This window comes from Dermacentor andersoni, chromosome 5 (genome assembly GCF_023375885.2).
Source record: "Dermacentor andersoni chromosome 5, qqDerAnde1_hic_scaffold, whole genome shotgun sequence".
Lineage (NCBI taxonomy): Eukaryota > Metazoa > Arthropoda > Arachnida > Ixodida > Ixodidae > Dermacentor > Dermacentor andersoni.
This window is the reverse complement of record NC_092818.1, coordinates 165,198,010-165,210,373: the sequence shown is the minus strand read 5'-3', so window position 1 is coordinate 165,210,373 and position 12,364 is coordinate 165,198,010. Positions and strand designations below refer to the sequence as shown.

Here is a 12,364-nt window from a genome sequence, read left to right as displayed (position 1 = left end):
TTGTAGAACAAGGCCAAGTGCTCTTTGTGCTCACTTCGTTTCTGTCCTTTGTCTTCCTGCTGCGCTGCAGTTAATAAGGAACCAGCAACGACTATCTCGATTTTCAGTTCTTATGGCAGTCATCTACGTCAATCTGTGTTAGTCATAGTGTTGTATGTAAAACAGGAAACAATGCGGCTGACGTTGAGGTACATTGACTTCAACTGCATTTAATCGACTGTGACCTTAAACCTCGTTTACGGTATAGATATCGCTTTTCTTATTGACGGCAAAGCAACTAGCGAACAAGACTCTCAGTATCACCATCACCTCATTACAATTCAAGTGGTAATAGCGTCCTGATATGGAATTGAATGAGTAAAAACTTTTCATTCATAGATGCATCATATTGGTCACTTTTTGCCCGCGAAGTAAATAAATGTAATGTCAGCCTGAATTCTATAAAGCAGCTTTCGTCATAAGAGTGGGCTGCTCTGCACGTCACACTCTGTATCTAAAAGTTTGCATGATCTCAGCACAACTGCCAAAGACTTGAATAACTGCCAAACAGATTTGGAAAAGAAAGCTTGGCATAACTACAAAGTTATTCTTCTCCCCTCCGGTGTTCTTCCTTTTGAAGGTTTAGTTTTTTCGGCTCTTTTTGAGCTGCTGTACTGTTCTCGAATGAAAACATTTTTCTTCTCTCTCTCTCTTGGCATCCAGGAACTCAACAATCGCCGATGAGAATAATCAAACGGAAGGTAGTAGTAAACAGAGTCACAAGAAAAAGAGAACAAACAAACAAAAAACAAAACACGCATACGCATGGCTGCGAGCACGATACAGAGTCATCTGCATATCTTGGGGTCTCTCGTATGCAGCGCAGATCGTGCGCGCTTTTCTTTAGCTAGGTAGCTGCCTCGGCGCTGCTACGTTATGTGTACTGTTTTGAAGGTTTCATTTTCACAAATGTTGCTAAAGCATTAGGCAAGCTGGGAGGATGCTGCTTTGCAGATTCTTTGTCTTTGCAGATTCTGTGTGCGCGAACAACGATACTCATTAATCAAATAATTAATTAAAGTTCCCTGCTCACAAAATTTTCATTATGGACTGTGTCGCACACGTAATCGTGAAACTGCAGCCGATGAATGGTCAAAAAGTGCCCACCCAAATTAAGCTTGCGGTAAGCCCCGTTTCCGAGATAGTCCCCAGATCTGCCACAAAATACGTAAGCATCCAACTTAGTCTTGTCGTACACGTCTTGTGCAAGCCAACAAGCTATCGCAGCGGAGGGCGGCCAAGGCACTGTTGGAGTTTTAAGATCAAGTGGCTGGTGCCTGAGCTGATGTTTGCAGTGCTACAAGTGCTACTGTGCGATGATAGTGCGCGGTGACAGTGGCAGGCTGTGATTGTGCATCTCTCGCTCTCTACTTTCCTATCTCTTTACCTCCCACTCCCTTCTCCCCCCAGTGTAGGGTAGCAAACCGGATTGTTTTCTTCTGGTTAACTTTTCTGCCTTTTCTCTTTCTTCTGTCTCTCTCTTTGTCTCTTGAGCGGCAACGCTTATACACTCCCGGCTTCATCTACATCTATATTTCTCAAGGGTCAGCTACGCGATCGCATTTCGGTAGTGACAAAAGCACAGGCATCGTGCGCCGTGAAATATTAAGCGCGAGGAGACAGCGCCAAAAATACACCTGAAATGCGTTATTCCATGGGGTCGCTTGACTGAACGATATGGTGGGGTATAGCTTGTTGTCCTCAACAAAAACAAAAGCGATTGCTTAGTGTCACTGAAAACGAAGCTTTATGTCCCAACAAGAATAGCAGCAGTTGCCCAGAGGACGCTTACGTGACATCGATGACGATATTTGATAGCGACGACAGTGCGGCGACGCACACTTCGTGGACCCGTGTGACGACGATGACGTCACGACGGCGAGAAGGACAATGCCGACAAATCAGACGGCACCTCAAACGCCGCGGACCTAGGATAATCTTGGGAGGACAAATTGAGTTGTCTTTTCTTATATGTTTAGCAATAGAATGTCCCAGTAACCTGCAGTCCGCAGATAACATTACTGCGTTCGGCAGCGCTGGCGATGACTCACAGAGCTTTTCTTACCCACCTTGCATTCTTCAAGTAAGCAGGCGAATAAATTCAACGCGTTGTTGAGAAAATGCGCTGTTTATGCATAAACAAAGAAATGGATTGTAAAAAATAACTGCGTTCGCCTTTTTGGTACAAGGTGATCACGGGGATTACGCACAGCCGAAAACATTGGGTTGAAATGGCCCGATGCCTCCGTGTTTGAGCCGCACCTTGTAGTAGACCCCCTCGCCCCCCCCCCCCCTCCCTGCAATAATCGTTCAGTGTAAAGTTAATAAATCTTGATCATAATAAGGTGTCCCTCCACTAATCAGTGACATGATCGCAAAGATCGCGAAAGAGAAAGTGGCGCCCTTACGTGAGCATATGCCGGATTTCTCATTTTGAACTCCTTATTACCAGATATACCCACCAAGTCCTAGTTATATTAGTCCACCAGAGTGGACACCGTCAAGGTTACTGCTGCACCTTCCTGTTCAAGTAATCGCAAAGCAACTTCGAAAACCATCCTGAGGTCTCAACCAACTAAGTGTGTCTAGAATGTCTACATCACGTGCTTCTAAGGAAGCATGCATCGAACCACGTGTGCCTGAAAATTGATTGTTTTTTAGTCCCAACCACAAAACATGGGTTGTCCGCCTCAGGCCACGGGAAGAGTCGTCGGAGCTTTGTTTTCTGATTCAAAAGCAGCACTGCCTCAGGGGAAGTACCTCCATCAATGGGCGCTGCAATCCTGCACTATTTGGCCGACCAGATGACGATTCCCTGCTTCCTTGCGCTATGCGCGATGCTTCCGCAATCTGTTAGTCTGTGTCCGATTACAGGCGCATTCACTTTCAAAGGATTGACCAATATTTTGGACTGAATTTACCATCTGTGCACGCTGAGAAGCCACGCAATTCGACTCGAGGTTGCTTTCACTGCACGTTATGCCACTCTTAGTGGCATCGAGTATACAGCTCGAACTGTATTTCGTGCACTCAGCTTGAAACGATCTGTGCGTCTAGTCTTGATATGGCAGTAGAAAAATGGTAGTCCTTGAATAAAGCTTTCCTCCACAGCCACACGTTACCACAGTTATTTTTTACAATAAATTCATGCTTATGTATTCATTAAATGTTTCAACGACTGCCGTTATTCCGAAATACGCAAATTCTAAATATTCAATTTCATTCATTTATGTGAGCCACCGAAGCTAATAGAAACAAACTCGAACACCCCAGTGCATGTAAAATTAAAGAAAGCCCCACTACCGAACAGCGTTCGATAGAGGCTTGCCTAACACAGCTTCAGTTACTGTGACATTTTTTTACTGCACTATAAATATTTCAGCGGGGTTACAGAACGTGCATATTTATATCAAAGCCCTACATTTGAGGGCATTATCTAGCCCATTCATTAGTAGACCCCCTCCCCCCCCCCCCTGCAATAATCGTTCAGCGTAAAGTTAATAAATCTTGATCATAAGGTGTCCCTCCACTAATCAGTGACATGAGCGAAACTTTGCGTAACTGACAATGTAAGACAACATATGGATATTTACGTCACTACTTCTTTATAACAGGTGGTAAAACTGCATGTATACATAATGACTTCTTTCAAAGCACAAGTCTATAGGGGTGCGCGAATGATAATTTTTTGAGACCAAATCGAATACAAATAGAATATTGAGTGCCAGAAGCGAATCGAATATCATATACTTTTGGAATATATATCGAATATTAAGCAGCCATTCCCACAATTGATGTAAAACTAAGTTTCCATCCTAGTATCCATAACGTAAGAAACTTTCTGTCATTACGTTGCACGTCATAAAGCGTCGTTTATAAAAACCACAGATGGAGCATTAGGAACAATTAAACACTTTGTTCGCATGCACAGGACTCTTAAAAGAGTGCGAATGATCACTGTAAAACCTGTGAAATCTGACTCCATGAGTGATGTAGCCTGCCCCAGTCTTTAAGCTCTCAGTTTTTATGTCTATGCAATGCTCGCGGGGATGAAAGTGATCGTACTTGTGCTCCAGTTTTATGTTTGTTTGCACACAGTTGACGAAAACTATTCGAAAAATGTTCCAATTCACGAATAGCGACTATTCGACTTGAAGGCTGAATCGAATAGGACGCTATTCAATTCGTTATTCGAAATTTCTGAATATTCGCACACCCCTACACAAGTACAATGAAGCGTAACGCAGGCAACTGTCTGGGTGCGTTTATTTCGTCATTAATTAGGTGCCGCGCACTTAAACGTGAGATTTCGAGACGAGCTGTCTAAATATATATGTACAGGTTTTCTGATTCATATGAGTATTTTTGTATAATAGGCGTTCGTGAAATATTTTTCTGAAGGTATGACAGGGTTGTAAGTATCAACACATAAGTCACGATTTTGATAGATAATGACAGGTTTTCATGGAAGTGTAGACTTCAAAATGCGACAATAGTGTCATGGCCTGTTGGCTTTACCACATTTTCTCCTTGGCGCAGTCGCATTCTCTTGTTCCCCCTCTCTATCCTCTGTTCCCTTGCCCCTCTTGCCCCTTTTCAAGGTAGCAAACTGGTCCTTGAAACGTTTGGTTGACCTCGATGTCTTCTCAATACCATGAGGGAATCATAACGTATCCAGGAGTTGGGTGGTCATAAATGCTGTTCATGTTAATTGAATTAAGGGTTCAAAGAGTCGTCGGAATCTTGGTTTCGAAACGCGAGCTTGGTATCTGCACAGCTCTGTAGAATTTCATAAAACACCCAGGCTAACGTTATGTATCAAAAAACAAAAGAAACTGGGAAAGCCGTTTGTTTCTTTAACAAAGACTACGACTTATTCCTACTTAGTATTCATGTTGTCACTGCATTCTTTTAGGGGTGGCAGCGCGGCTGATGTTGCAGAGATTCCACACGTTGATGCAGCGGGTCGATATAACCAGTTACAGTTGCTGTTGGCGTTCATACTACCTTGTACGGATTAGACCTTTCGTTACACAGGCATGCTGTAACGGAAAGAATAGATTATAGAAGAGCCACTCTGCAGGTTCACACTCCATGTTGAATATGGACGTTGGGAAAGGGTGGCCTGGAATGCCGACAATCTCTCGGCCTTGCTGAGGCAGGATCGAGTCATAGACTGACGCTGTACGACAGCGTTGCTTTTCCGACTGTGTGCCCCAAGTCCCCCCCATTGTTCTATATTCAACTAAACTTTATGTGCCAGTCTTTTGGTACGTCACTGTACACCGATGTTTTTTAACGAACGCTTTCGCACAAACATCTTGCACTGATTATACCTACAGGTCCACCTGTAGGTATGATATACAGGTCTACCGCTACCTTTTGCAGCGTTACTTTTGTAAAGCTTCTCCACACATGTCTTCCTCAAGTATTTGCAATATATTTTACACTGGATTGTTTTCTAACACTGCAAAGTATTTGGACTAGTCATGGCGCTCTTTGGTCAAACTTGTCGCTTACGCCAGAAAGACCTACAAATAAGTCAGTCAGACCTTCTGTTAAGCATGGATGGTCGCCAGCTGCAAGGTGGTTAGATTTCTATCAGAAAGGCTATCTGCAGACACGACAGGTCAAGTCCTGGTGGCCCTAGTGAGACATGGTAAAGACTCAAATAAAGAATGTTACACCAAATCATATCGAACTATTTTGCAACACGCCTTAGCCCTGAAAATCACGCCGCGTGGTAAGCATAGCATACACACTCACTTCTGTCCCTCGTCCGGCCACTGCTCCTGGAGCTTCTGGACTGGTGAGTCTGTTGCGGCTGCGTCTGGGACGCTTGCGGTTGCTGTTGCGCTGGCTGGTGCGCCGTCGCCTGCGTCTGCTGGCGCTGGTGATGCTGCTGCGGCTGCTGTTGTGGCAGCACGTAGCTGACGTCCCTGGAAAGAAACGCAGCTCCAGTGGCAGCGGCGGCGGTTGGTGGGAGCACCGTGGCGACCGGCGCCGCCGCTGCGAGCACACCGGCGTGGTGTCCGTACGCGGTCGTCCTCGGCACAATGTCCACAGCCGACGGGACGAACACCTCGCCGTGCACCACTTCACCGGCGCCGCTGCCGCCGTCCACCACGACTGCTCCGCGGCTGCCACTGCCTTTGACGAGCTTCAAGTGCTGCTGCTGAGTCTGCGGCAGTGGCTGGCCATCGTCCGAGAGGATTCGCACCGAGTAGCTGCCGCCGGGAGAGGTGAGCAGGTACGGCTGTCCCTGCGCGTGGTGGTGGGACGGCGGCAGTTCTTGGAACTCGCCGTGTGGGCCTGGAGAGCCCTGGTTGAGCGTCATCATGCGGTAGTCGCAAGGCATGTGGTCGGGGCCAGCGGCGCCGACGATGGCGAGTTGTTCGGGGGTCGGTTGCGCCAGCGGGTCGAGCACATACATCTCCTGCAGGCCTTCCTGGTGCGGACCGCCGACCACAACGGCCGCCTGCGACGGAGACACGGGCCACTCGACGCGCAGCTCGGCCAGCTCGGGTGAGCCACTGGGCGTTGTGGCAGCGTCCTCATCTTCGACCGCAGCGACCGAGATTATGGTCGGTACCAGCGTGGGCGAATGTGCAACGTTATCGGAGGCGTCGTTGTCCACCTGGTCTTCGTCGGCGGCATGTGCGGCCATGATGGTAGCCGGACACGTTTCGTAAGCCACGACTTCTTCGACGACCTCGTATTTGACCTGAACGGGCTCGTCGTCGTCCATGTCCTGCGTCGCTTGGTGATGCATAACGATTTCGGTGACTCCCTGAGACGACTGCACTGAAGGCGGTGACACCGCGCGGTTAGGACTCCCATGTTGGATCTTGTCAGTGGCTTTCCTTCGGCCAACTACCTGTACAGATACGTGAAAAATAGTGGCTGTAGGTCTCGTCACCACTGTGGAATGCAGATCTTTTTTTACCGAATGAAAAGGTTGCATTTTCTCTTGAAAATGTCAGCAACAATGAATCATTTAAATCTAACAAAAGAAGGCGCTTCTCGCAATGTGGAGATGCTCTCGCCGCGCCTCTTTTCCAGAATTTCCCGCCATTTATGTTTTCCGGGCTATAGTTGTTGTTCTTGCTACAGCTGCTGTTGTTTATTCTTGTTGTTGTTGATTATGTTGTTTATTGTAACGCCTCTCTCTCTCTTGTCCGAATAAGCATTTACGCAACTAGTGGTACACGAGAGTTCAGTGTTCGCCCACTGCCAAATTTTGGAGAGCAGAACTTGTCTTCGTCTTCATCGTGACCAAGACTTCCGAAACGAAGTTGGCTGACCTTCCGCCAGTGCGTGTCTTCTGTGTGTTTATTTTTAAAAACTCCAGCTGCGTGAATTTTGTTTACATGATTTACTGGTGTGCGTGTTGCTTATTAAAGCAATGAGAAATAAGATAAATGAGTATGGATTGTCATAACGACTATCAGCAAATACTACAGTATTTCTTCCTCACGAAACCGCCGACATTTGTTTTGTTTGGGAAATGAGGGTAAGGGGGTTAAAAAACCTGCGAACGCACACGCAAGGCACTCTTTACTGCCGGACACGTGAAATCATAAAACTGCAATAAAGCAGCCTTTCTTTCCATATGCATCCGAGTCAAAATACTATCTCTCTCTCTCACTCTCAATAACTGCAGTTATCAAGCGTTAAAGTAACTTGTTAATCACTGCACATCTCTAATCATCAACAGAGAGGAACATATTTCCTCGCGACATTATATTTACTCATTTCGCCATCAAATTCAGTTGAGCTTTGCACCTCCTGACACTGAGAGTATCTTCTTCCCTCCCCGTACTTTCTTTCTTTTCATCCCTTAAACCCCTTCCCCGTGTAGGGTAGCAAACCGGACCTGCGTCTGGTTGACCTCCCTACCTTTCCTTCCTTTCTTCTTTTCCTCCTCCTCCTCTTTATCCTTCTTATAGTATGTGAGATAAAGATTGGAATGTGGCAATGTTGTATAACCCGTATACTAAACAAGATACAAACTAGAGATAATACAGAGGAAGACGGTTAGGGTAATTTATGATAAATACAGGCACTCTGATTCATCCAGCACAGCTTTTAAAATACTGCAGGAATTTCGCCACTTTAGTACCGAGCGAAAATTACTAGTTTAGAACTTATGTACCAAATAGTCAACCACCAGATAAACATTTACACGTCAAAAATATGTCTCCAAATCTACAACAAGACCAACTAGACACAAACACGCCCAAATGCTTACAGAATACTCTTTTTAAACTGAATGTTCTGGAAATACTTTTTTCCCTCTTGCTACTTAGGAATATAACAACTTGGATCCTTCTATTGCTATCTGACATCTTTTGATCAATTTTTGATAGCAGTTCGAAATGATGTAGACAACGAATAGTGTGCAAATTAATTAGTATAACTAAGGTTTTTTTAGCGCACGAAAAGGGAATAAAACAATTGTTGGAAGTTAGCGCTGTGTCCGCGTCTTGCCACTGTCTTTCGTCCCTTTTCGTGCGCAAAAAAACCTCAGTTATGGAATACCAACACGCCCTAACCTACGTTCTTTCAAGTTAATTAGATATGGTGAATGCTTGTGCCTTATATAACTTTATTTCATTATTTTATTTTTTTCTGTTTTTTGCGGCTTCTGATGTTATGCTTCATTGCATTTTAACCTTCCTTTTAACCTGAACATTTTTTTATTCATTATGGCCCATTCTCGTTCTCTTGTGCTGTAACTAATGTATAAACTATAGTATTTAATATTTTAAACAGTGTTCGTGTACATGCCCCTCCAGCTATAATCCAGTATAGTATAGACAGTATGTGAACTAAATGAAATCTGAAAAAGCCAACGACTAAAGTTGGCACAATTTCCAATATTATCAAATAAATCAATCAATTCAATCAATGCGCTGAATTAAAATTTCTATTTACCTAGGTGTAGACCATTTTATGCTAACTTTCGTTAAAGTTCTAAACAAACAGATCCGAACATGGCGCGCAGATGGAAATAAAATCTGGTGTATTCGGCGCTTACAGTTATATCAGAGGTCGTGCAGCAATTTAGTGAACATGGAGACCCCAAACCGGTATCGAAGGCTGCCCTGTACTGATCCACCACGTAAACAGGTACCTCTTGGCTGCCCAGCAATTCTCCACCGCTACTTGCATAGAGAGGAGCGTCGATCAAATAGTATATCGGACACCGGTATAGCTGCGTAGATAAGTCAACGATGTATTTGCCTGGTCATCCTACAAATTGAGTTGGGATCTAGAGGAATGCGACCCAGGTGAATCATGTCTTTTCGAACCCAATGTCTAGAAGCCTTACAGGTGCCATCAAGAGAACACGGATGAACGCGGCGAGTGCTTACACAAGCAGCAAGAAAACATGAGACTCATCCGCGCTTTAGCATAACTGAATTTAGGACTAACAGGCTTTGAGAATGCTATAGCTTGGCCACGTAAATACAATTCTAGTAGTTGTATAGCAGTAATGTCAGTCAACGCGCGCATGCGTGAGCGCGCAAAAGAAGGCGAGCATTTTGAACTCACGACGCGGTGAGCAAAGAACGGTGTGTTTTGGCACAAGTAGCCACAAGAGACGGTGGGTGCTGTCACAGCGGCAGAATCATATGTTCGTCCTTACATTGATATCTCTGTCGTTCAAGAGCTTGTAACGCGCGATTGGTGGCCCCATTACAAATGTGGACCTAACACACCCCTTGCGTGCTGTAAGTCACAATGAAGCGAAGCTCTCTGCCGACGAACCTCGAGCTGCTAGAAACGTGAGACACATCTGCTTCTAGCATTGCTGAAGAATGCGGTGTTTCCCGGCGTGAAGTAATATCCTTTTGTTTATCAGCTTGATTCGGGTGGAGCACATGCCGTTCGAAGGTTAAAATCAGCCTGAAAATTTGAAGGATGAGGAAGTGACATGTTCAGGTTAGCTACACGTTGACGTTTTCGGAATAGCGAATAGGAAAATAACGCGAGGTGAAAGCGAAGAACGGGCGGCGGCGCAAATCTTCGAAATCTCGAAGTAGCTCCATTTGAATTTACACGTTGTGGCAATGTCGGCTAGCGGATATAGTGAGTTGCTGACCGCCAACAAAGAGTTGTTATTGCCTTCGAAAATGCACCAAAACCCAACCTGGCAACTTTTTTTGAAAACTTTTCTGTTGTAAAGAAGATAGAAATTCACGAAAATAAAGTAAAAATGTGAAGTCACAAAGTGAAGGCGTCGGCGTGACTTGGGTGCAAAATTCTCGATGTTTAACATGCATTTGCACTGCGATTAGGTCTTATTTCCCGATCCAAAAATTGGGTGGCAAGTCGGGCTTGTTGGTGGATCTTGACTATAGGAACATCGCGTGAAAGACAAAGCAGAAGAGAGTAAACGCACACAGCGCAAACACACACAGTCCAACAGGACTAATCTACCAGAATCAATCACATTACCGTTTATCTCCAATGCCCCTATCACGACAGCCACCTTCTCCAACCCCGACGAACGCCTACTTATTTCACACATAGGCATGCAGCGTACTTCTAGATCTTTTGTTTCTTGCAAAGAACTTTGAAAACAAATAAATTCCCCAGAAAATTTCAACTCCACCAGTTTGTAGGCAGCTTGTTTGGCGTTCAGGGGTCACTGATCGGATGGGTGTCTGTAAATTTGAGGAACCGGCAACGTCCGCAACCAACAAAGTGACGAGTAAGAGTGATATGGTCATTGTTCGGCATCTGGAACGCCGCACACGTGTAAGCGAACACACCAACGGGCGCGTCAAAAAGTGGGCGTAACGGCAAGCACACACACAGACAAACACTCGTTCAGGCCACATGGCGGGTCGCATGCACACGCTTGGCGGCAGCGGCTTTCCTGACAGAGAGAGAACAACAAACCTCGTGTCCTCACACCCGGCCTTTTGAGCCAAGCGCTGTTATTCCACGGCAAGCGGTGTCAAAACATCACATATACAGTGGCGACCAGGCGTTAATTACCGATCGCATTCCAGCGAATTGATGGTGCCCCCAGAGAGTGCGAGATGGGTATATGATGAAAACACCGGCGCGATGTTTCGTTGAGTACGAGGTGTTCATAGGCTTCGTCGTTTTAGGCTTACTCGCGCTTCCGCTGTGACAGAGCAGTCTCCACAAGCCAGAGCTTATCGCTTTTTCCCCTCAGCTTATGTGGCTCGTGCACCATGGGCCCTTTCGTCACGCAAAAATATCTTTAAATCGAGCTTTCAGTTGTACATCATGCAATACGCAAGCAATCGCGTTGAGACTACTCAACTATGAAATCGTTGCCGGAATCTCGGGTTGTTATGGATGCGCGCGCGTTTTCGGATTCGGGCCGCTCGTCACTCTTCGATGCTTCGGGCGTACTCTTGTTATTTCTCAAAGAACGCTTAAGTCGGGGTTTTCCCTGCCCATTACGTCAGCACGCATCGGCTCTAATCTCCGATTACGAGCATCGTAGATGTAATCTGGCGGAGCTGCGGAATCGCCCGGGGCTTGAGCCCGGGTTTCACGATGCATCGGTTAGGCTTAGCGCGTGCCGTGGAAGAGGACAACGAAAAGGCGAGGATGTCTCGCCGGGCGTCCCAAGAACCGCTGGTGTCCCTCACCTGGCCATCGGGCGCAACGGCGACCGGTGTCTTCTGCGGCGGTTCCAGGCGTCGTCTTTTTTTCGTCTGCGGTTCCGAGTTGCCCTCGTCCATGTTGGCACGAGCAGCCGGTAGACCAGTTGCGTGAGTACCGCGGCCTGCCAATGCGTGACGTCGGCGGCAGACCTCGGGGCGGAGCGGCGGCGCTCGGGGCCACGCCTTCGCACGAGCCTGATAGGAGAGCGCCCACGGCGCCGGTCGCGTAACGGAGAGCGCTGGCGCGCGCGAGCGCGGTGTGTCTGCGCTCCAGCGATCTCGCGCCAGGGAGAGTGCGGGGCGACGCGGCGGCAGCCATTGCTGTCGTCCTCCGCTGCCCTCCTGGACGCGAGCGCCGTATCCTTTCTCGCCCTGGGAAATACACGCTCTCGTTTTATTTCTTTTCCCCTGTCACTTTGTAGTTTGATTCTTTCCCGCGCTTCGAACAAGCCCTACTCGAGGGGATCATGTTTGGGAGCACCCTGTGTGTTTCTCTGTATAGGTGCGTTTACCTGTGGATGCGGGGGAGGTGGCGCAAGGAACCTGCGGGTGCCGGCGAGGCGCTTACGCCGCAACGCGGTTCTGCATTTTTGGAAGCGACCTGTTGCTATCATGGCGACAAACGAAGCGAAGCTGTTTTGAAGGAGCGGCCCCGTTTTTTTGAGCGCGAA

The 12,364-nt window shown here is 46.8% G+C and overlaps 1 protein-coding gene across 2 annotated transcripts in view; it reads right to left on the bottom strand.

Moving 5' to 3' along the window:
* LOC126531577 (uncharacterized) overlaps positions 1 to 11,810 on the bottom strand; it is a 32,783-nt gene extending 20,973 nt beyond the window's left edge. For both annotated transcript variants that reach the window (XM_050179146.3, XM_055071262.2), the window contains exons 1-2: positions 11,679 to 11,810; positions 5,806 to 6,916 (exon numbers count right to left, since the gene is read on the bottom strand). In XM_050179146.3, coding sequence (XP_050035103.2) covers positions 5,806 to 6,916; positions 11,679 to 11,771 — 1,204 coding nt within the window. In that variant the 5' untranslated portion in view covers positions 11,772 to 11,810. The remainder of the gene's footprint in view (positions 1 to 5,805; positions 6,917 to 11,678) is intronic.
* Between the last annotated feature and the right edge of the window lie 554 nt (positions 11,811 to 12,364).